Raw genomic sequence first — 26,775 nt, 5'->3', positions numbered from 1 at the left:
TGTAAAATGGAACAAATGTGTGTTTGAGGGGCAGTTCACAGAGAATGCATTTATGTGGTTTAAGTTTTTTTTCAAGTAACTATTTTTAACTTGAGTTTTAGCTTCATTAATATTCAGAGACCAAATGGTTAAATACATGTATTTAGTGCCTTGTTTCTAGCTAACAAAATGGCAATCAGAATGGCCCATGAAAAATCAAGATGTGGGTGCATCACTATTGCGTCATGAGTTGCTGTACAATATTTTTACAGTAATAATATATATTAAAGGGACAGTTCACTCAAAAATGAAAACTCTGCCATCATTTACTCTCAATTCACTTGTTACAAACCTGACTGAGTTTCTTTCATCTAATGAACACTAAAGAAAATATTTTGAAGAAAGCTGAAAACTATTACCATTTTCTTCCATAGTATTTGTGTTTCAAACCATGGTTCAATGTTTTAAACTTTCTTCAAAATGTCTTCATGTTTTTAAAATGTCAAATGTTTCTACAAAAGAAGAAATATAAAAAATACTTGAACAGAAGAAACTATATATATATATATGTTTACAACCATTTGAGGGTGAGAAAATGGTGAGCAAAATAATAATGAGTGATTTTCATTTTTGGGTGAACCACCCCTTTAAGAGAACACTTGGATATTCTAAATCTAATTTTATCTGAATTGCATACTGTAAATACAGTAGTATATTTGTTTTTTTTAAAGTAAAACAAGGAAAATTTTAGGCATGCAGCAATCAAATACTCAGAATATTGGCTTTGATATTATTGACAAGAGGGACGAATCCAAACCTGATATTACACGAGTACTATTCTATGATATTGATAACCCACAGAAAAGCCATTAAGATATTATATAACATTATTACATTTTCATACAATTTATTTCAAATGTTCTGAAGCCATTCCATTGGTTTATTATAAAGTCAACATTTGAAGAGGATCAAAAAAGTTCATGAATTTGACTATTTGCACCCATTCTTGCCTTACGACAATTTAGAAAAATGTTTTTGATCCACTTCAAATGTTGACTACTGTATAAATTCTGTAATGTAAAAAAAAAATCTGATGATATTGGATCCAGAGTTTCCTCTAGGATTTCATCCAGCTGTGGCGGCAGGCCTTTTTTTTAAACAGATCTACCAACTACCTATGGCGTTATTTCAATATCAAATGTCATGAGTGCAGTATTACAAGTCGAGAGCGCATTGATTTCCTCTTTTCGTGTACAAAACTTCTTGCTTGCCCTTAAATATATGCTGCTCAAGCGCAGATCTTTTCGTGTGCTCTCAAATAAACACTGCTGAAGAGCGATGTAATGCCTTTATGTAACGAGTATGTCTCCAACATTTATTAGATTTGCTAGGAATATTTCTGAATTTCTCCAATAGACCTACAGAGTGCCATTAATGCATCCTGAAGTAAAGTGAAACGGCTATAAATTTCAGCAAGATAAAGTCATAATATGCAGAGCCCTAGACCTTTATCTATAAAGTATACTTATGAAAACTGTGTTCATCTCAACTGAAAACTACATTGTGTTTGCTGGCCTCACGCATCACGCACCAGTCAGTCAGTTAGTCAGCATGTAACCTTTAAGGGTTAATCATATAACACACAGCACTACTACGGTTACCGAAACGTTTGCGCTACAGTATTATAATTCACTTAACTTTTAATACATTTTGGTGCAATTAAAACCCGCTATTAAAAAAAACACAACTGAACGTTTTGAATGAGATGCTGTAATGTAGCCGTGGCGGGATGAATTTTGGTGAGGCGCCCCGCCACGGAAGAATGAATGTAGCGGACTACATACTTACATACTCAGAATTTTTGGATGGAATCACATAGGATCTTAAAAACATGATATCAGAGCATCCCTAGAAATGTTTCTCTGTTTTACTTTGCACTTGGGGTTTCCTCTTTACATTTGTTCAGACTATTTACAAAAAAAAAAAAAAAAAAAAACAATGGAAAAGTGGAACAGTGGAATACATACATTCTGAGAGAAGGGCCTCTACTGTTCATCAAACTCAAAATAGCTGCAAACGCTTCGAACAATATTTTTAATGTTTTGATTTGGGTTTTTTGGGCATAGAACAAATAATGCAGATCTAACAAAAGAAGAAACAAAACAAAAGGAGGAAAGCTCCAAGCCCGCCTGCTTGTCCAAGTGCATTCCCAGATAAGCTAAAAAACTTCAATAGAGCGAAGGCGGCACTGACCAACAAGTCAAACTTTGGTGTGAATGTGCGTGAAATCACCATTAAAAAATGGCATTATTCACCCCAACCCCGCCCCCAAAATCTCATATGGCCTTCGTATTTTAAACGCCTTGCTTCAGAGACTTTCTTCAATATTTTTCTTTCAGAAAGAGTCAAGGCAGCTTTTCTACTCTGTCTGTCTGTTCAGAATAGAGAATTACTGCTCCAACTCACATACTTCAGGCATGGGGAACAAAAAGAACCAGAGGTGCAGAGAGAATAAAGGGTGATTTCTCAAGGACAGTAAAACACTAAGACACACTGGCAAAATCCCAAACGCTCATGTTTCCAACATGAGCAGAGGCACATGATTGATCAGTTTTCTTATTTTGTTGCATGAAGCGGCACTTAAAGAGACTTGATTCAGGAATGACTAGTCTCTTGGTAATTGCAGTGTTTTCTAAGGCACTGTAGGCCTGTGGGGATTGAGAAATCACTTCTGCTGAGAGCAGCACCCAGTCGCCTGGCTGTCGAAAAGCAATAACTGGACCTTTTCAACCGTTCTGAGAAATGATGTATTCTCACGGTGACTTCAAATCACCCTGTCATGCTAGGCATAAGGACGGAGTTTAATAGGGCATCTCATATTTCTCCTAACTCAAAAGGCCCTGAACTTTTCTTCATTTCATACCATTCTGAAATAGAAAATCCATGCCAATTAGAAAGACTGCACAGCTTGTAATTTTCCAGTTTGATCAAATCCATGCACTGGCTGATTTTCATATGGAGTAGTGTCACTTACAGTTTATGCCTGGCAGTGTTGAAGCTATTATGCATTTTTAAGTACTTGACTAAATAAAGTTTTAGCAGATATTTTAAAAGAAAGTATTGCTTTTATTCAGCAAGGATGCATGAAATCATACATGATCAAAAGTGACACAAAAGTTTCAGGTTTGGATTTCAAATCACATTTTTAAACTCATCAAAGCATCTTGAATACAAGTAAAGCAGCAGAACCCTTTGCAAAATTGATAATAAATTAATGATATTTTTAACTAGAAGAAAAGTTTCCTGAGTTCAACCAAATCAGCTGATCGTATATAAAAAAGGATTTGAAACTGAACACTTGAGTAATGATGCTGGAAATTCTGCCTGCTTCAAGTAAATAAAAAATTAAAAAAATGAAATGCATTTCTAATATACTTTAGGTGCAAATCTTGCTGAAAAAAACAGCTTACGATGGTTTTAAATGGGTGACCAGCCTTGTTTTAGAGGGGTTTTCGTCATTTCCAGGCTGGTTTTAGCCCTTTCCAGCCTGTTTAAAAAATGATTAAAAATAGCCTGGAAATGACCAAAGTCCCTCTAAAACCAGGCTGGTCAACCAGATAAAACCAGCCAACCTTCTTAGGCTCATTTAAAGGTGCTGTATGTAAGTTTTGGACTCTTCTAAAGCATAAAAGTACCATAATATTCTTGCAGATATTTAAGAAACATGCCAAGTAAACATTGCTTATCTGAAAAACTATGCTGAAGTCAGATATTCTGCTTTGAAAATGTGTTTTCCGTGCCGGATCACTGTCTTTGTTTTGGTAATTTTAACCTGCCCAATGCCAGTTTAGCCAATTATATTTTAGTACCCCAGGTTGCCTTCTTGGAAAACCGCTCATTTCATTCATTCATTCATTCAGAAAGGCTCTAAAAGCATGCGTCCCTGATCGAAATGCGACCTCAGGTGGACAGTACCAAACTCCTAAATGAGAAGCCAATTCAGTTCCACATGGAATTATTAATTGGCAAATTATATAAATATTACGAACGTAAACTATAAGCAGGTAACATTGTAACCCAGGGTCCTAACAACACCCTTCGTGATGAGATACGCAGTGATGAGTATTTGGCTGTTTGCACCAGACGAAACAAGACATAAATTTAAATTACAGCTGTTCAGAAGCACAGAACATGCAATCACTCATGACATGGTAAGGTTTATAATATAATTAATACATATTAAACCTCTTTAATATTATTAAATGTAGCCTACATGCTAAATCAATCATACGTGCTTAATTATAAAGTTCAGTTAGAACATAGTTTAAACCACTCGTTCCAGGGGTCCGTTTTTTGTACCTAGCTTAAATGATCTAAGATGATTTGGCAGATCCTGGATCTGTTCATCTCGATAACTGATCTCTGGCTAATTTGGTTCTTCAAACAAGTTCGCGAATCAGATTAAAATGTCTGGATGAACTGATCTGATATCGCTGCGTGTGTTGTAAAGAATAGATCTATCGATCCTCGAAATCATGATCAGCAATGTAACGATTGGCTGACGGCACAGCAACGTAATGACATCATCTGATTAATATTCAATTATCCATGTGAGCAAAATTACATCAAATTAGCAGTAAACGGTTCGTTAATATGATACGCAGCAATAACTTCCCACGTTTGTTGTGAGCTGAAGGCTTTACACTTTCATGTGTCAAGAGTATTCATCATGTATTTCAATGAATATAAATGTATTTAGTTCTACATTTAGATAAGATTTTCTTTATTATAGTAGCCTAGGCCTACTCAAGTTCTTTTAATCGGCGTAAGGAATAACTGTATTAATTAATTTTGAAATCAGTAAAGGTGTCAATCACCGGCATATTAGTGATTAAAACACATGCTTGACTGCATAAATTATTATCCTTTTTTTTATCGAATATTGTGCATGTACGAGCTTGCATCTAAAAAGTTCATATCAAAACATTTTCTCTTTAAACCAACACATGGCAGTGTTTTATTTATATATATATATATATATATATATATATATATATATATATATATATATATATATATATATAATTTTTTTCATTTTACTTTAAATATATATAGTTAAAAAAATGACAACAACTCTTAGATGAGTTTTAAAGAACGAAACAATCCTGAATTATGTCAAATCGTAAATATCCAAATCCAACTAACTGAGTTACCCACCTACGAAGAACAGACCGCTGTCCTCAATCTGGCAACCTGCACTTGCGTTTGTTTTGATCCAGGGGTGCAAAACCTAGTTTAGCCACTGGGTGTTTAAACTTACTGCACCTTTAAGCAGTTTTTTTTCAGCAGGGAAAATTACCTTATAATATCACCACAAAAATATGTTTTAATTTTTAATATAAGTAAAACAGTAGCACAGTAGCACATGTGAAAGTACATCATTTGTGCTATGTGGTATACAAATAATGGTGGTAAAAAATAATAATAAAAATAAATAAATAAATAAATAAACAAACAAACAAACAAACAAATAAATAAATAAATAAACAAATAAATAAATTTGCATAAAAACATGAATACACAAAGTGCAGATTAAAATCCACATGCGCCAACTGAACTCTCTTACACCCTGATAAACTGTCAAGAATGCAGACTCTGTCATGGGTTGTAAAGCACCCTTGATCAAATTTTATCTTTCAGCTCAAACAAATATAAAAACCTCCTCCCAGTCCTGTCCAACATATAAAAAAAACAGCATTCAGTTCAATCATTCACATACAAAAACCAAACACCCCGGAGAGAGAAACCTGCTCCACAACAGACTGACGCTCCTGTAATATTCATCACAAACAAAGAAATATGGTCGCGCTAAATCTGTGATTGACACCCACTGACTCTCCCAGTGATTTCTTTTGTGTTTTTGGCCTGTGCTGACGTTTCAGATGAGTCTCTGTTGGACATTAAATCTCCAAGCTCTCCTTCATCACAGCTCTTTGCACAGACAACAGTGCTTGTATATGGTTTTGAGTCTGACCATGATGGAAGATGATTGAACACTCATGTCGTCTGTGAACTCACTGTTTACCTCAGCTACAGATATATATCATCCAACAGTAGTTGTGCTGCATGTGAGCATGACAAAAACACAGATTTATCTTTGCAGTCTTTGCTGCAAACATAAGATGAGTCTTAAATGAACATTAGCATATGGCAATTAACATATAATTTTAACGTTTATTTTACAGTACACTTAAAAAAATACTTCTAATAATGTTTGGTATTTGGTATGATTCACAAAATAAATAAAGATGCTGAATTACACTCTTGTAAATAATAAGGATGTAACTTGAGGTTGAAAATCCATTCAAATATGTGATCATTCAAATCGGTTGAGATACCAAACAAAAGGCGATACAACTGGTGTTGGAGTTTATATGATTAAATTTCGGAGTATCTAGCAAAGTCTAAGTTGCATTTTCTGTTCATCTTTTTTCTGAATAATACATATTAAAGTGTTCATTAAGTGCAGTCAAAGTCCCTTTAAGGCAAGTCATTTTACTCCGTGGCCATCTTTGAAACACCTCTCGGGCAGTACACTTGTGCATTTTGTCTGAATAGAGAAACATTAAATTCTCTAAAATTGCCAGCCAAGCTTATGACTGAATTTCATATTATGCGTCAGCAATAAAATTAAACAACAACCATGTCTTTAGTTTCATTTCTAAACATCCAAATCACACAAAATCTGCAGAAACTCACGTTTGAAGGCGATATTTATTCTCCTGTAAAAGTAGGCAGGGATTTACTCACCATATTGTCCGTTACACTTTTCCTCATTCAAAATGATACAAGTAACACATCTTGTGAATTCTAGTAGCTGCGTCTCATTTCAGAGGCTGCATCCTTCGAAGGAACGTTGGAACACAGAACGATGAAGGCTGTCTCATTTCAAAAAAATTTGAAGGCTCCTTCAAACGCAGCCTCCAAATGCGTCCTTCATTTCCTATGTAATGCAGGACACAACCGGTGGATCCTTCGCAGCCTTGAACGTCCAAAGATTCATTGCGCGCTGATAACGACAGGACGTTTTTAAAAGAAAACTCTGGTTTAAATGTATGAATTAAGTTCATTTTACTTGGATATCTAAAAGACATGTTAAAAAACAAAAAGAGTATGACATGTCTTACTAAAGAGTGGGTTCATAGACAATTTACATGTTTATGTGTACATGTTTGGATCAAAGGAAATATAATTCCAGCTTCTGTAAACCTTGCTTTGCATTAAGATCGCGAACAATAAGTTTTAAAATCACTTAAAGTCACTTAAAAATGTAATGACTCAAAAAAGTCATTACAAATTTTATTACTGCTTATTAACAGCAGCTGTTATGGTTGCTAGGTGACGAGATCTGTCCTTTGTAGGCTAGATCTTCTCATTTCAAAACCACATTTTGCTTGACCCTTGTGAGGGAATTCCAATGGGGGTGTATAATATGCCCTGCCATACCTGTCCATGCTACATATGTTGAAGTTCACTTGAAAAAAAATTATGGTAACACTTTATTTTGTATGGTCCATTTGAGTATTAGTAGACTGCCTGCTAACTATCTGCTGATACTTCTCCTTCATCAGACATTTAACCGATTATAAGAAAGTTTGCAAATACATGTCAACTTACACTAACCCAAACCCACAGGGCCAGAGCAAGCTGAACTGGCGCTCTAGGCATAGGATGATTACATCGCCCTCAACCTTGAAAGAGATGGGCTGCAGATGAAAGTAAGGAGCAAAGGGGGTGGGGGGTGTGGAGGGCGCCGGTCCTGCCAACCCTAACCCCAACTTGCTGTAACAGTCTACTTAAAATCTATTGAGAATTAGTTGGCATGTAGATGCTATGTAACTTCAATTCAGCAAAAAGGACCATCAAAATAAAGTTAATTATTCATTCAGATAACCTTGCAACATCGGAATACAATGGGTAAGCTCCAGTAGAGCATATTAGACAAGTCTTAAGTTTGATGACTGTAAATTGTTTCCTTATTCTCTAAGCTTTTTCTGTAGTTTTACATGATCCTTCAGAAATTCTCAGACATTCCAAGAATCAAATAGAGGACAGAAAATGGCGCTCAATTATCTTTAATAATTGAAAGCTTTTGCTAATATTCTAAGCAGATTCTAAAAGGTTTTTAAAAAGTTACAAAATAAGACAGGAAAAATAAGACAGACACAATAAATACTGAATATAAAAATATAACTTGCTTGTTTTGCATTAAATGCATCTTTGTTTTCATACTGTACTCTTAAATTGAATGACTGCCAAATACAGAACCACTGCAATCTCTTATATACAATGGCATATCATACTCTGAATCTGGACCTGCATATATTGAGGACAGAACTCTGCAGATATCTTATTCATGGATTGTGTCTAAGTAAATCACCACCAATTTACATAGGGAAGAAATACAGGCTTTGAGACTGACAGGAATGATTCAAATTAATGTGCATTTTAACGACACACACAGTCCACTATGCATGAGGATCACTGCCATTTATCTTAGCATAAACTCATATTTTCAAAGAGGCAGAGAGAGCTCGCATTAACCACAATGATCTGTTTGTGCAATTCCATATGTTTGGGAATATACTCATGCTACAAAAACAGAAGCCATTCATCTTAAAAATCACCAAATCTATTGACGCCTCACACATTCTCTGCTCCTCCACAAAATCTTTTTTGGCACCAGCTCTTGGGAAAACCAGCCAACAATATTAAATGGAGGAATCCATCTTTCTAGCTCAAACATACGTGATTAAAATCCAATAACTGGAATATTAATACTACAGTAATCCATTATTGGCTGACACTGTGTTACCCCATATGAGCATTTTAGGCATTGCACACATTTTGCAGTTTATAAATAAGCATGTTTCTGTCAACATGTAGTCTCCAACAATTTTAAACAAACACAATGCTTTAAAACTCAGGAATCTCTTTAGGTAAATAATTCTGAGATTCTAAGCCCTGAATTGCGAGTTTTATCCCAAACCGCCAAAACATTGCTTTAATTACATGATTTTAAGTTGTTATGCTCATTGAAATCTAATTGAAAATGGAGTTTAGCCTTGGTTAAAGTAATGGATTCTACCAAAAACAAGAGCGATGTTTCAGTGAAGCAGGATTAAAGCCACAGAATTGATGCGTCCCTAAGAAAGCGTGTTGCAGGAACTAACAAATGAGAGTATAAACTTAAATGTAGCCGCGACTTCCTGCAGTAAGTGTCAGGCTTGAGGGGAAAAATAAATCTCCAGAGCCCCGTCTTTATCATTATCTCTGTATGGCTCTGAGTCTCTTTAATTCTTAAATGTGAACAGAGCCTAGATGCATTTGAATGAGAAAACAGGATCACAAATCACTGCATTACTGCTGGCAGTAAACATTGAGACGTAAAAGAGAAAATCAACAACATGCTAAAGACACCAGAAAGCAAAACAACACATGCACATATAGACATATTATATGCAGCATTCATCCCAAGCAAATAGGAGCCAATTCTAATGCCTTTTCCAGATTTCCTCCACATATTCCTCTATCGTTCTGACTGCTATTAATCTATTCAAGATGGTACATTCATGCAATTAGCATATTACTCTTTAAATGGAGCGCAACGTGAGAAAACACAGACGCTCTGACTTTTAAAATGAAAACGTTTCACATATTGCAGCTGGAATCATATCAGATAACTTTAATAACTGCTTTGGTTCAAGGAGAAACTGATCAATTGCACTTCAAGGACAGTCAATGAGAGCTAGGTGCCTGTTTAACCTTCACCGGCCACTTTATTAGGTACACCTGTTTAACTACTCATTTATTTTCAAATGTCTAATTAGCCAATCACATGGCAGTAACTCAATGTATTTAGGCATGTAGACATGGCCAAGGCGTTATGCTGCAGTTCAAACTGAGCATCAGAATGGGGAAGAAAGGTGATTTAAGTGACATTAAACGTGACATGGTTGTTGGTGCTAGACGTGCTGATTTGAGTATTTCAGAAACTGCTGATCTACTGGGATTTTCAAGCACAACTATCTCTAGGGTTTACAGAGAATGGTCCAAAAAAGAAACAATATTAAGTAAGCAGCAGTTTTGTGGGTGCAAACTCCTTGTTGATGCCAGAGGTCAGAAGACAATGGGCAGACTGGTTCAAATTGTCTCTGAAGCGTCTCTGAACGCACAACACATGCTACCTTGAGGCAGATGGGCTACAGCAGCAGAAGACCACACCGAGTGCCACTATTCTCTGCTAAGAACAGGAAACTGAGGCTATAATTCACACATCTGGTCAATAAAAGATAGGAAAAACTTTGCCTGGACTAATGAGTCTCGATTTCTGCTGCAATATTCGGTTGGTAGGGTCAGAACTTTGGCCCCATAAGTAGCAATCGGGTATTGTGTCAATGCCACAGCCTACCTAAGTATTGTTGCTGACCATGTGTCCATCTCTTTATGACCACAGTGTACCCATCTACTGATGGCTACTTTCAGCAGGATGATATGACATGTCAAAAAGCGCGAATAATCTCAGGCTGGTTTCTTGAACATTACAATGAGTTCACTGTACTCAAGTGGATGTGCAGCCAACAAATCTGTAGCAACTGTGTGATGCTGTCATGTCAATATGGACCAAAATCTCTGAGAAATCTATCCAATACCTTGTTGAATCTATGCCACAAAGGATTAAGGCAGTTCTGGGTGTAACTCAGTACCAGTAAGGTGTATCTAATAAAGTGGCCAGTGAGGGTACAGCAGTCGTAACTTGGATTTGTTATGGAAAATAATTGAAAATACCTATGAAAAAAATTAACCACTTGGAGATTTTTTCAATTTACAGTTAAGTGTTTGAGTAAAATGTAACATTTGTTTTGTTCTGCAAACTACTAATAACATTTCTTCTAAATTAAAAAAAAGTTAAAGTAAGATTCATTCATTCATTTTCTTTTCGGCTTAGTCCCTTCATTAATCCGGGGTCACCACAGCGGAATAAACTGCCAACTTATTTAGCACGTTTTACGTAGCGGATACCCTTCCAGCCGCAACCCATCTCTGGGAAACCCAAACACACTCATTCAAACATACACTACGGACAATTTCGCCAACCCAGTTCACCTGTACCGCAAGTCTTTGGACTGTGGGGAAAACCGGAGCAACCGGAGGAAACCCACGCGAACACAGGGAGAACATGCAAACTATAGACAGAAACATCAACTGACCCAGCCGAGGCTCGAACCAGCGACCTTCTTTCTGAGGCAATAGCACTTAATGACATTTCTTCTAAAAAAAATAAAAAATGTTCAAGTAAAATTGGTTAAAAAAAGAATAAAAAATGTCTTCAGACATGTCTCAATTTTTTTTTTTGAATTTTTTGAACCCTATAACAATGTTTTAACTTTAGGGGCCCTATCATAAACCCGGCACAATGTGGCGCAAGGCGCGGCGCAATACTTGTTTGCTAGTTTCAACTTGGCGCAAGAGTTGTTTTGAGGCGTTACGCCACGCTCTTTAAATAGCAAATCCATTTGCGATTATATGTGCACCATTAGCCATTCTGGTCTGAAATTTAAGGGCATTCTGAGACGCACTGCTGGCGTGTTACTATTTTGAGAACCTATAATAGATTTTTCATTAGACCAAAACAACCCGGTCTAAACTCCAGCGAAGAGTTGCGCCTCGCTTACACACTGCTTAATAGCCTTCACACAAGATGTAGAGCAATACGCAAATATCTTAACATATGAAAAAATGTAAATATTAAGGATAGGCCTATATAGGATATAATAAGAATATATATATAGGATATAAATATAAAGGATTAAAATATTACAAAACATATTATTTTCAAGCCTACATAAATATGAAAAACCACTGCTTTTATGCCTTCTTCATCTCGGGAGGCTTTTTCAGTTTATTCATAACAATTTGCTTTTGTATAATGTTATTATTATTAGCAGTATTATTTATTATATCCATATTTATATTTGTTTTTTTAAAAACAAGCTTAGATTTGCCCACCTGCAGGTTTTAGACCATATGGGGCACAGCATGTGTTTTAGGACATAAATCAGGTTTTTGAACACACTTCGTTATTATTGTTCATTTATTTGTTTGCTGGAAATTAGAACTGAGTTTAGAAATAGTTTTGAAACAAATATTTGCACTTAACAAACGGAATTAATTATTTATAGGCTAATTGATGTCTGTGCTTTTTTTGGATAGGTTTCCCTATCCAAGAGCGAAAGTGAAAGTAGATCGATTATCTCTCATTCTTGCGCGGTAGATGGTCAGTTTAACTTTTTTCTGTTAAAAAACTGTAACCGTTTGCTTGTGAAATGCTCAGTTTTTCCACTTCCACTTACTTTACGTCCTGTAAATAGCAAATGCGCTTATGGCGCGTCGCAGCTGCCTCTTAAAGGGAATGGGAGATGAGACTCTGATTGGTTTATTCTCAAAACACACTTATAACTCATTAGGAAAATAAACTCAACCCTTTTAGACCATGCGCTACGATGCAAAGCGGATTTTCCCGTAAATTAGCAAATATGGATTCTGACATGCCTTGAAAGCATTTGCGCCCTGCGCTTTCCATTTTGCGCATGGACCGTCAAAATAGAGCGCTAGAGCAGTTATAAAATCTGAAATATGAAAGCATTTGTTATTTTGTTCAAATGTCAATTTCTGGGGGAATAAACTGCTCTAAGTGCTCTAAATGACAATATTTTCATCTGAAATTTAAAAGAAATCATATCAAACCTTTATAGAATAAAACAAGCATTGCTATTTTACTCAAAACACATACCTGGTAAATCCAGCACATCCGCAAAAACTGAGAATTTACAAGTGCTCTCTTATTTTTTTTATCCATAGCTCTAGACTTATCTTTGCCATCACTAAAAAAACATGTCTTCATTTGGTTCCACATAACAAGTTTCTCATAGGACGATGCTTATCTACATGGCAGACAGTCACGATTGGCGGATGAGATGCATCATGCAACACAAGTAGTCTAGGCTGTTACCTCTGAATTTAAATTCAGTGCACATGTTGGTAATGCCGGTATGCACAAAACGATAAACCGCTTTCCTGCCAAACATATTATCAGTACAGTATGCTTCCACTTTCCCTGATTATCATACTCATGCAATGCAGACAGGCAAACTGTTGAGAGCTCCAAGTGTTTCTATCCGGTGAGAGCTGCTTATTTTGAGCAATAGCCAACTGGTATCCTGCAAGATAACTAATTCCTCTTCTTATCTAACTAATTGTGCAATGTTGCCTTTTGGCTGAAGTAGCCTTGTCACATTGATCCAGGCTGACCCTTCCAGTCTAAGATTTAACTCTTTACTTTTATCAGAGAACCCACTTGACTTGACTGTTTTAAGGCATCTTGTCTTAGTTACAACAAAAATAGAAGTTCACTAATCAACCTGTATGCTGACCATGGCTAAAAAAAGTTATTAAAGCCAAGCAAGACAAAGTAGTCTGATCTTGGCAGTCAAACAGTACTTAAACAATAAGGAATGATAACAGATTGAGTTATTTCATGCTATTGGGAAGGTCACATCTATCAGTGTTATGCAAACAGCAGTTTTACATTGGGCAAGCAGGACAATTTGTCATTTCATAAAACCTCTGGAACAAAACTGAAATCTCATATCTGGGTGAATTACATTTTACCTCAAAAAACGCATAAGATAAATTGCACCAAGAAATAAATAAAAGCTCATAATTGCCATTATTTGCAACCTACATTATTTTCATGAAAAGCAAGCACGTTTTTTTTTTATTCACATTACTGTAATGCTTCCAGATGTTTCACTGTTGCGATTATTTCAAGGGTGAAATGTAATATATTATTAGCAAATATCAGCAAATAAGGCAGAACACTAAATGCTATAAACTTGTTAAGTGTTGTCACGTGAAGAGGCCAGAAAGTGATTAATTTTTTATAAATTATGTGTACACCATGATTTTATATAAAATACACTTTAATGTGTAATATGACTAAAAAGCAGTCATAAATGAGTATTTTCTAAATTTAAATGAGGAGCGGCTTGGACCCAAAAACAACCACTTCACGACTTAACTAGCGGATATGACAACATTTGCGTAGTTAACAAATTAAATGCTGTTTTTGTTATTGTTGTTGTTGTTATTGTTATTGTTGTTGTCATTATTATTTATAAGTATGTTATAAACCAATAGTCATAGAACTTCATGGTGTTTTCCCTTCAAAATACTATATTTTCTAACTTGTTCAACAAAATAAAAAATATCACCTGAGGGTGAGTAAATGGGTGAATGATCTCTTTAAAGGGTTGATCCACTATATCATATTTTAGTTTAGTTTAGTTTAGTTTAGTTTAAGTTTAGTGAACGAGGTTTGGAGACTACACAAAAATACATCCGGGGTAGTGAGATCACAAACAATTCAGGTTACGTGCATTCACCATGCGCATACACTCATACATGCATACACTCCTGGCCAGGGGCACTGTACTATTATAGCAGAGAAAGCTAAAATGCCATCCAAATGGTGCTATTGCCACAGAACTTGTCTGTTTCTGTGTTTGAGCTTACAAAGGACACGACACAAAGAGAGACGGGCTTACAGTTTAACTTTAATTATGTTCCAGATAGCTATAAAACTATATAGCTAGCATTTGACAAAGGAGAGCTACCAGAATCTCTCCCAGTTCAGTTCTGGCTTTGTTAAAATTGATCTATTACATACACAGTTTCTAGCGTTAACGGTATGTTGTAACGAGGACATAAACAAGGATGTAAACAATGGGAAATGCTGTTTGGCACCACTAACAATCTAGCTACAAATTTATATTTATCAGTCAAACCGATCGTAAACGCACAATCTTAACCAGCGCTGCAGTGTCACTCTATGCAGCAGCTTACCGTGTGTTCTACATCTCGGATAATAAACTTGCAAAAAATATGTGAACGTTTCATATTACTTACACATGGTTATTCCGAAAATATAAGACACTTGTTAGATTTTATTTTAGAGGGAAGGTGTGAGGTTCAGATGTGTCTATTTCATTTTCTGTCTCATTTAGGCACAACAGCTACTGTTTACACAGTGCAAAAGCGCATGCTTGTAGGTGCGTGATGTGGTGACATGGAGCCGATTCGCAAATCCCAGCACATTATGTTAGCTGACCAATCAGAGCCTCTTGAGAGTGGGCCTTTCAAAGGAACTAGGAAATATGACAATCGTTTTCATGTTAGCTGAGTAGTTGTATATAATCAAAGTAAGATTTATGAAAAAATAACATGGTTTTTTACAAATGAAGCATGAGCACACATTGCTTTGTATCTTATAAACACAACAAAGCCTTAAAAATACACGATGGACCACCCCTTAACATATAGTGAATGATCCCTTTAGTATAGCACACTAAATTTTGCTGGACATATTTCAATATAGTATCAATATAACAGCAAAAAAAATGTTGACTCTTATTGGCTCACCATCTAAACCTATAAAAAATTCTCAAGTCAGTGATCTTGTCACGCAATATTAAGTAGGCACTGGAAAAGCATTGAGTTACCTTGGTGCCTCATTCAAAGGTCCAATTAAATATTTCAGTTCCAGCACCAGTCAAGATGAATTATACAGACAAACCTATAAACACCTTTTGGTTCAAAGTCACAAGCCATTTTCCAGTCAATGGTGTGTTTATAGCAAGCAATGTTTTCCGCTAATTGAAGCTTTGGGTGTGCTAAACGACACAAGGGTGTTAGGTGGTGTGTGAGTGAATATGATGACTGAGCAGGGAGGATGTTCCCAGCAGGAGCGATGTTTGGCTTCGCGATCCAGACGGCCCCCCTGAGTTGAATATTTATGCTCCAGCTCATGCACAATTCCAGAGACTAGCTACCACTTACGTGTCAAAATCAAACATGACAGCGAACCGTTTTCCTAAGCGCTGTGTGATACCAGAAATACTTTAATTGGTAACCTGTCATGTGATCTGTGAAAACAAGTCACCGAAGACATCTCAAGAGAGAGGCCTGTTTGTTTAGTCTTGTCAAAACCGCAGGGTACAAGGCCCGTTGTGTTCCCCGCCAATGTGTTGTAGTCATCTTTACACAGCTGTGAATGTCTATGGCAAGTTGCCAAGCACTCAAAATGGGAGTTTATGGTACCAGGTGAATGTCAACTATAAATCACATTAGCATTAATTATGCACTGAAACTCTTCAGCATAACAGTTCGGCACTTGAAACACTGAATAAATGACAAGCTTGTTAACTTACCTTGCTCATCCACAAAAGCAGCTCTGAGGGTGTTGTCTGCCTCGTCCTCCTCTTCTCTGAAGTTAAACAGACTGTGGGACTGTTTGTTTGAAGGTGGGCTGGTTGGACTGAAGGTAACTGGAGAGAACAAGTGCCACTGATGTTTCCTCTCAAGTTCAGTGTTGTGCTTTGCTGAGGTGCTCTGCACATGTTCTTCTTCAGGTTTTGGGTGCTCAAGGGGTTTTGTGTTTTTAACAGGAAGTTGTTTGTGGTCTTCAGGTGGTTCTCTGTGGTTCACTGCAAGCCTTTTGTGTTCATCTTCAACTTCGGCTTTTGATTCTTCATGTTCTGGTAAAGTTTCAGCTGGGATGGTCACACTTTGCTTAGCAGGATCTGGAGTGCTCAAGATATATTCGTTTTGATCACCAGTGATCGATCGAAAGCCATACAGACTTGTAGTTTCATTCAGAACAGCTGCTTTTTCTTTACTAGACTCTCTGGTGATGGTTTCTTCATGTTTGGAGCCATCTGTTTCCACAGTATTTGGGAGAAGTTTGCGAATTTGACTCTCTGATCCAACATCCCAAGCAGCTTGCATTGAAATTGTGGTTTCCCAAAGTGGAGATGATGTAGTTTTCTCAATAGTCACTGGAGAGTCAGTAACTGTCTTGCTGTATGTGGTGTCCTCCTGTGAGGTATCTCTTTCCCCATCAGTAGTTTCTGAAGGAAATTCAAGCTGTTCATCATCTGTTAGGGCCTCTTGATTGAAGCTGTCTTTATAAAGACTAAAGCTATGGATCTCAGAAGCGTCTTTGTGACTGGAGAATCCCAGTCTGTTTGTAGTTTCCACAGGAAGGATGAATCGTTCCCGGTCTGTTTTATATTCCAGAGGGCTGAAAAGCTCATTTTTTGGTTTGTCATTGCGAGTGCCTACTCTCATTCGGTCTGTACTGTCCTTATAGAAAGGAAACTGTGGCCTTTCTGTTGTGGACCTATGAATACCAAGCATCTCTCTCAGCTCTTGCTTAGCACCCCTGTGCACACCCTGGTGGGGGGTAAAATTATCTGAACGAGATACCGACATGATGGATGACTCTGTGGGAGCCGCAAAATCATCATGAGAAGGAGCTGAGTAATCAGTGGGTGGATAATCATAGTCTTCCTCATCCTCCTCTTTCTCATCTATTTTTCTCATATGTAGCTTAAAAGGACGATTGTTATTGGCATGCAAGGGAAAATGTTTGGTAAAGGGAATTCTAGAGCCTTGATTGTTAAAAATGTGCATTATGGGGTCTCGGTAGGGCATCCCTTGTGTGGTTTCTTCAGTTGTTGTCATCAGCATGGGTTTTGAAGCCCGACTTGGATTGCAGCTTGGAACCGGATAGCACATTAGATCCCCACCACCATTTGGGCAGTGGCATACTTCACAAGGGTCAATTTGGAATGTGTGACCAGCTTCGTACTTCTGATCCTTGTGAACGCATCCTACTCGCTCGCACTGAATGCACCCATCTGCCGGCTCCGACAATTCTATGCAGTTAGCTGGAACTTCAGGACATGGTATAAAATGGCAGCTGATCCGTCCACCCCCTTGTGGACAAGAGCATTCAGTACTCCCAAAGTCCACAAAGTATGACTCTCCTTCTGCAACCTTGCCGTTTCTGAAGCCAGCACTGATACAGTCATAATACTGGTATCCCTCACACATGCAGCCTGTTTGTACACAGGTAGCACAACATGCTCCGGTGTCCAAGACCTCTTCGATACAGTTTTGCAGTTCAGGGCAATCTACACCAGTGCAATCCTTTTGTCCAAGGCAGCCACTCATACTCAACAAAAATGCCAAGTTCAAGAGGCCACGGCCCATTTTGCCTTGATGTTAGTGTATCAACAGGTGATAAATGTCCCCAGTACAATCCAGGCTCTGAACAGTTGACTCTCCTCTTGTGAACTGCAAGCCGTTAGTGAAACCTTGAACAAAGAAAGAAAGGCAAGTTAAGGAACACTCTGAAAATTTTCTCTGGAGTTTTTCCAGCCAGCCCAAAGTCAGTGTATAAAAGCCAACATCTGGCTTCACAGCTGAGCTCACCCTTCTAAGACCGTCCCACACTTTAAAATCACTGGGTTGTCCAAGCTTGATGTCATGAGCAAGTTTCCCCTTAATCTAGAAGCACCAGCATTCAAGATCATTACCATTATGTATCCACCACACAAACAGTATATTCAGCGGCATTACATTTGTAATATTCAATTTGATGGGGTCTTAAAAGCTATACCACAGCATACGATTTCTCGATTATTTTTGATTGCTTTCTCGGATTTGTTTGGCATTTATGGGACAAATGTGATTTGCTTCAGTTAGTGCAGGTCTATAATGAAGGTAGTCATACTGAACTCTCATTTGCAAATGGCAAAGCCAACTGAAAGGACCCTATTTGAGGCATTCAGTGCAGTCTAAAAGTCATTTTCGTAGTTGATGAGGTGTTTTGTGGGTAAAACATAGAGGGGATTTTAAATAATTCAGCAAAGCTGTGTTTTTCTGTAGTAGCGATGACTACAGCAGACTACATAATTCCAAGACCAGGTTCTACCTTTGTAGCCCATTTGTAGTGAACTGCTTTCTATTCAGCAGCTGAGAAACATGTTCTGTTTACTTTGGAAAACCATTGGAGTCCCGAGGCCCCAAACGTTTAGATTTTTAGGGCAGATGAAAGGAACTACTTTAATTGTTTCCAAAAAAACGCCATTAACCTTAATATCTTAAAGTCTGGGCAAAACATTTGTCTTTACTGCATGCCAACATGCAATTTGCAAAGTCTGACTGTAGTCTGTAGTCTACCTTTTGATTTAAAACAACCGGTCTGGTTAATTATATAACATGTATGAAAAGTTAAAGATAGAGGTGAATCAAAAGTATAAATTTGTTCTTATTTAGGCTACATTACCTCATGTTGTTTTTAAAGCCTGTTTGACTTTCCTTTCTTTTGTAGAACACAAAGGGTGATAAGCGAAACCTCTAAAAATGCAAATATACCATAGAAATTACCATAAATGTAGTGTGATGATGTAACTTTGTTTGAGGAACAGAGCAAGTTATGCATTACAAAATTTCTGCACTAACTCTTTATCACATTAATAAATAAGCAATTTGACTTAGATCTTTTGGATCAATATTACACAAAACCAGAATGATTTGTTCATGAATGAAATTAAGACAGTTCTCAAGATCAAATTTCTGAGTCAGTCTAAAGATTATTGAATAATTACTGATATTAGAATTGGCTTATAAAAACACGTGAACTTTCACGTGAACCCAAGTAGTACTTTGTATTGTATACATGATTATACTGAACCTTCAAAAGTTCAGTTTAGTTCAGTTTCACTTAGCATTTTGTGTCAACTGTCCCTTTAAAATTTAATAGCAAAAAACAAGTGCACTTAATCGATTTACGTGTATAAAAAGCACGAGGCACATTACATCCAACTACAAAAAAGATAGCATGTGTTTCACCAACTTTGTAGTTCCCTCAAAAATTCATTACAGAAACCACAGTTTCCTTCCTTATAAAAAAGTGCTAACTAGCCGCAACACTGCAATCAAAAGAGTCCAATATGCAATAACGGAAATATCTAGACTATTGTAAACACGTATGTGTAACTCGGGTAAATCTGTTAGAGCTGTCACACACAAACGGATAAACACATGAGCGCGCGCTCACTACCAAAGGCAGCAGAAGTTCTGTTTCTGTTCTACTTTTCATTTGCTGTAAAGAAGAAGGGTATAAATTAACCGTAACAATATGCAGCTAAAGTTGTCGTTAGTCTAACTTAACATATCTGCAATTGCAACATACATGTTTGCCTATTTTTACAGCGTCTAATTCTTTACAACACGTGAGGAGCAATCTATTGCCAAAATGAATTAAAAGCGTTGGAAAACCGTCAAGATTTACCTCGCGTTGGTCACGTTCTTCCGTGCGTGTCCATAGGTTAGAAGTTGCAGCCAACTAACTTGCTTTATCAAGCCTACACAGTGCAGCTTGAGCGCGCTGAGAATTTTAAAGGGGAGGGACAAAGTTGCAGACCTCCATACATACTTAGTATCTTATTTCTGAAGAAGCCCATTCATACAAGCTTATCATAACATCTATTCGTTTCGTTTATTTCCATCAAAATGTATTGAACAGGCTCATAAATACTCAGCATAATACAATTTAGAATAGCCTACATAGCAAAAACTTGCAACACTCTCAAACTTAAAAATAAATGGTAGTACTTTACAATAAGATTGTATCAGTAATGTTAGTTATTGAATTTACTTACATGAACAAACAATAAACAATACTTTTATTAAGGTATTTGTTCATGTTAGTTAAAATTAGGTAATGAAAACACTGTTGTTCATTATTAATAATGTTAACCAGCATGACATTGGCTGTTGATAATGCATTAGTAAATGTGGAATTGATTAATAAATGCTGAACAGGTGTTCATAATTAGTCCAGGTTAGTAAATACATTAACTAAGGAAATCCTATTGTGAAGTGTGAAAAAATAAACAAATAAACAGTGGATTCTCGCTAATAATAAACCATAACTATTACTTTTGCCTCAGTCAACTCAAATTTTTTTCTGATAAGTAAAAGTTACTAAGGTAGTTACAATTAGAACTTGGGTAGGATTATGGATTGTGGATTAAATATGTACTTTATAAGTAAGGGAGAGCAGGGATAAAAGTAGCATTTTTCATAAAAACCTGGTTTTAAAAAAATGTTTTAGACAGAAAAAAAGAAAAGAAAATGTATATATATATATTTATACAGTATATATATATATATATATATATATATATATATATATATATATATATATATATATATATATATATATATATATATATATATATATATATATATATACAGGTAAATCAGGTGTAGAATAACTCCAATATAACAAAAGACGCACATTGTTACTTTTGACCCCATCAACAGGAACGAACGTAAAACAACAATATTTGCTAAATTTACTACTTTCGTCCCCACAAAAAAAAAAAAATCCTGGTTGTCTTAAATTTTTAAGCTGAATCAGATTAACCTTATGAGTCCATTGAACTTATATTATGTTAAACTGACTAAAAACAGCTTGCATAACTTATAAAATTAAGTTAGAACATGATTAACTTTTAGTTTAATAAGTTACATCAAACTAAAAACATATGCTGTCAGGACTAATCAATCATTTAATTTTTATAGTGCAGGAACTCTTGCCATTTAAACCTGATTTACTATTAAACTGAAAAATTCAGAGTTTGCAAACTTAAGAATGTGCTATTGCACTAAATAACCTGTAGATTGATAATTACTGTGATGCATGAAAAGAGAAACACAACCTGTAATAAGGAAAAAACAACCATTACAATAATTTACTTTTTGCACTTGAAAATTGAAATTTGGACCTAACGGCAGGAAACAAGCCACTCACAAATACTGAAATATGTTCAAAATAAATCACACGACTTTTTATTCACTTAATGTTATTTATAACAGAATAAAACAATTAAGAGTCATAAAATAATTCCAAACTTTTAAAATAATTCATAAGTACTTTATACACAAGTAAAGAAGAGTAGAGACAGTTACATGAACACAAAGCAATCTTTTTCTAATTACAGTTTACAGTTAGTTACTCTTAGATAAAAGTTTCCCAAAGGTTTCCCAAACTCTTGTGTAAAATTCCTTACACTGCTAACAAACCAAACTCAGATCTGCGCTATACAAAAGAGTTGGATTTGTTTACTTTGTTAAATAGTTGCTTTTTCACTCAGGTTTTCTCCTTCAAAGCAAAGGCTACCAGGGATTTTGAAAATCAACACTGTGACGAGTTTGTCTTCTGTCCACAATGGTGTTTTAAGAGACCTAGCATGTACCTCTTAGTAGCAGGGGTCATTCTTGTTCAAACAAAAACCCCAACCCCACAATGTCACTGAAATCTGTCTGCCTTCCTCCTGATAATTGGATTCATTTACATTTAAACTGCATTTAAAACACGTTTATGTTGGCATGTGTTATTCATGTGCATCCTACTTCTCTTCAGTGTGTTTGATCAGTTGTGAGCAGCACAGCTTTTAAAGAGCGTTCGCACACTGACAGCAGCTTGCAGCAACAGAGCGATCTGAAGTCATTCATTATCAATGAGAGCTGGGATTACTAATGATATGAGTGACAGCGATGCAACAGAGTTGAGGGGATCTTATGCAAATGAGCAGATGTGAAGTGGAAACCGTAGATGTGCCACATTTGACTACCCCAGAGATGTCTATAGATGCATTTACTGAATGGTCACTCATAGTATAAGTGAACGTGTCATGATATTGTGCAGCCTCTGGTTGTAGATCTGAAAATATATATGTAATTTTTTACATATATATGATAATATGATATATTTTTTTTGGTTTATGATTTATATTTATTAACTCAATGTAAATGATGGTAACATTTTTATAGTACTTAAAGTAAGATATAAATACTGCATTGGGACTGTGAGAATAATTGATTAAAACCACACTTTAATGTTGTGTGTTCAATTCCCAGAGAAAGAACTAATTAAATGGGTACTTTCGATGCAATATAAGTCGATTTGAATATAACTCTATGCCAAATGCAAGTGTATAATGCAGCCAGTTTGCAGTCAAGTGTTTATACAGTATCTGGCATTGACTATTCCAATATTGCACATACAGTAGCAGCCCACTAATATACAGTATATGTTAATATGTAAAGTGGAACAAAATATTTCACCAAAGCTATCTTAAAATCAAAAATGAAACAACAATGCCATAGAAACCTCCAATGATTTTTGAAATGTATATTTAGAAACATATTAGCTGTTGCCTCATGAGGTCACTCAATTGTCATTAGAAGAATTACTGGGTTTTGTACAGTATGCATATTGTTTGAGAAACCATTCCAAAACTGTTAAAATGCAGGGATTAATGAAAGGGGTAAGAAGAATCGATTCATTTATTGATTAAAACTCCACAGCAAAACTAAAATGAGTCTTGAGTCTCTTGACATAGACCACAAATATTAATGTGTGTGTGTTGTCATTCATTCATTTTCTTTTCAGCTTAGTCCCTTTATTAATCCTGGGTCGCCACAGCAGAATGAACCACCAACTTATCCAGCACTGGTTTTACGCAGCGGATGCACTTCCAGCTGCAACCCAACTCTGGGAAACATCTACACACACTCATACAATACGGACAATTTAGCTTTACCAATTCACCTTTACCGCATGTCTCTGGACTGTGGAGGAAACCGAAGTACGCATAGAAAACCCACACGAACGCAGGGAGAACATGCAAACTCCACACAGAAAAGCCAACTGACCCCGCCGATGCTCAAACCAGCAACCTTCTTGCTGTGAGGCGACAGCACTACCTACTGGGCCACTGCATTGTCAGTTGTGTGTGTTGTGTGGTTTAATATTTACGTGTTATGGAGTAACACATAATGTTTATTACATGTTCAAAACTACAGTGTATAAAAGCTTAAAATTGTTCTTTTATTTATATACCCCTTATTTCTATAGTTCTATTTAGCTCAGGATATCCAGAAACCATTTCGATCAGTTCATTTAAACTGACCACATGTCGAATTCAGGAAACCTTGCATTATAAAATAAAATCTTGCTGTCTTTAATTTTTTTGTTGAATCAAATTAACGTTTCTAGTCATCTCAACTTACTCTAATCAAACCGACTAAAAATATTAAGTTAATCTTTGTATAACTTTAAAAAATGTAGTTGAAACCTGATTAAGTTATTAAATTTAGTTAAATCAACATAAAAATATTAGTTGTCTTCACTTTTTGTCAGCATTTTTTTACAGTGTGTGAATAGCGTCCCGGTGCTGTCGAATAAATTACTATAAAAATAGTAGAGCTGTTAATAAATTAAGATACCTATTCATGAAAAATAATTATTTTCAGTGTGTGTATTTGTGTGTGGATAATGACATTTAATAGTATAATATTTCAGGCTCAAGTGTTAAACTAGCAAACAGTAATGTGGTATAGTAAATACATGTTAAAAGCTACAGTATATCAAAGGTTAAAATGCATTCTTCTATTTAAATTCCCCTTATTCATATAGTCATAGCTAGCTCAAAAGATCCAGAAACCATGTTGATCATTTGATTTATGTTGACTATATATCAAATTTAGGAAACCTTGCATATTAAAATAAAATCTTGCTGTCTTCAATTTTTTCATTCAATCAAACTTTTCTAGTCATCCAAACTTACATTAATCAAAGACTAAAAAATAATGTTAATCTGTGTATAACTTAAAAATTTAGTTGAAACCTGATTATTTCATTCATTCATTTTCTTGTCGGCTTAGTCCCTTTATTAATCTGGGGTCGCCACAGCGGAATGAACCGCCAACTTATCCAGCAAGTTTTTACGCAGCGGATGCCCTTCCAGCCGCAACCCATCTCTGGGAAACTGAAACCTGATTAACTTATAAAATTGAAGCAATATAAAAATATTTGTTGTCTTTACTTTCAGTAATTTTTTTACAAACTAAACAAGTCCTGCTTGCCTTAAATGTTTAAGCTGACTCAAATTAACTTTATGAGTCTATTGAGCATGTATTATGTTAAACTAATTTAAAACAACTTGGGTAACTTATAAACTTAACTTAAAACATGATTAACTTGGTTTAATAAGTTACAATAAACTAAAATCATATGCTAATCATATAATTTTTGCAGTACAGTGTGTGTTTAATGACCAGATGTTGTTAAACCTCTAAAAAAATTCATTACAATAAAAAATGCAGAACTGTTAATAAATTAAAATACATATTCATGAAAAACTATATATTTAATTAATAATTTAAATTATAATAATAATAATTTAGTTTTACATTTTGCACACGATTTGAGTCTTACCGATGGGGTTAAGAGCATAGGAAGTATGGGAAACACTTTTATAAACCATCATTTCCACTGTTTGACGCCAAGCAATGTATTTCCTTCAACGCTTGACTCAAACAGCCATCTCTTTTATCTGTAGGGTATCATAAATTTGTCACTTGGTAGGAATTTCAGTGGTGGAATTTCTAGTCTTTGAATGGGTCTGAATGATGTTTCTCAGGCACTGACCTGATCAGGATTCTGACCCAGGGCTTCAGTGAGGCCCCTCTAATGACCAGGCTTTAGGAGAGCAGTGCGGGCTGTCTGCTGCAAGATAAATGACTTTTACTCTGATCCTTGTAATTGATACTTCTCTTTCCAGGTCTACACTCTGCAGGCAGGATGAGACAGTGAAATTAGCACGCTTTCAAATGCATTTAGATGCTCTGTTTTGATTCGCTTAACTGGAGCAAAAAAGGTCCACCGTTAAATGCGCATTAACGCAGGATTAATTCTTGAAGCAAATGTGGCGAAATGCAGAGCTGTAATGAACCTCTGCAAAACCCATGTCTGGAAGTTAATTCAGGGCATTAGGTGCACTGACATTTACCAGCAATTGTGGAAGTTTGTTTTCGCACCGTTCTGAACTGAAGATTTATTTACTCTCTTAGATAATGGCGAAAAGATGGTCCACAGAGGTAGAGTTACAGTGGAACTGACTTGGACAACAATCAAAACACTGTTTGGTGGGACACGACACTCTTGCTATGAGAGACGTGCTTGCAGGCATGCTAGTGAGATTTGTGGAGTCCCAGTTTGATCCCAAGAAGAAATTTATCAGACACAGATTCAACAAGTCAACAAGAAGAGATAGCATGACCCTGGAGGGTTGAAAGAGATTTACAGAAATACAATACATACCATACTTGTTCCCCTGCATGGAGAGCTTCTATAAATCTGAGTCACATGGCACATTCATAAGAAGTAGTTCCATACGATGGCTCTGAACCATGCTGTCTCCTTGACTTTCGTGCTGAATTTTAAAAATAAAATACCTTTCAGAGCCATTTACAGTTTGACAAGCCATTCCCATGCGAATTATGTGCATAGAAGCCAATTGTTCAGCAAAGAAGAGAGCATCTGGGACTGCTATTAGGGCTGCTGTAAACCTCTACCACTGAGCCTGGATTAATCCACTTATGCAATTGTTCTGCAGATCATAAAACTCTGGAAAAGAAGAGAGGAGAATGAATAAAATAGTGTTCTTGCATCGATCTAAAGCCATTGTGATAAAAATCCTTTTTTAAAATGTTTGTTAGAAAAGTCAAAAATAAGGTCTCAGACTGCTATACGACGGTTCTGCTGTGCTTCAAAAGAAATCATTTTTGGTATAACTTTTATACTTGCACTCAAGATATTGGTTCTGAAATCCAGTCTATAAAGAAATAGACTAGATCCATATTTCCTGCCTGAGTGCTTTTCAACAGCAGGGTTCCCTCGTGCTGAATGTTCAGAGCCAAAATAAATCAGATTTTACCTCACCTGTGAATATGAGTTTGCAGTCTATATTAAAT

General features: G+C 36.1%; 1 protein-coding gene across 4 annotated transcripts in view; it reads right to left on the bottom strand.

The window, feature by feature from the left end:
- Window positions 1-26,775, bottom strand: part of fbln2 (fibulin 2) — a 153,958-nt gene that overhangs the window by 104,017 nt on the left and 23,166 nt on the right. For 2 of the 4 annotated variants that reach the window (XM_073916775.1, XM_073916774.1), the window contains exons 2-3: window positions 26,123-26,428; window positions 16,308-18,257 (exon numbers count right to left, since the gene is read on the bottom strand). In XM_073916775.1, coding sequence (XP_073772876.1) covers window positions 16,308-18,153 — 1,846 coding nt within the window. In that variant the 5' untranslated portion in view covers window positions 18,154-18,257; window positions 26,123-26,428. Of the gene's footprint in view, window positions 1-16,307; window positions 18,258-20,239; window positions 20,296-26,122; window positions 26,429-26,775 lie in introns of those variants that run through there. The other 2 variants (XM_001341241.7, XM_005169337.6) reach the window with 1 other exon arrangement.

This window comes from Danio rerio, chromosome 11 (assembly GCF_049306965.1).
Source record: "Danio rerio strain Tuebingen ecotype United States chromosome 11, GRCz12tu, whole genome shotgun sequence".
Lineage (NCBI taxonomy): Eukaryota > Metazoa > Chordata > Actinopteri > Cypriniformes > Danionidae > Danio > Danio rerio.
Note: the sequence above shows the minus strand (reverse complement) of the source record. Positions and strands in the feature narration are given on the sequence as shown.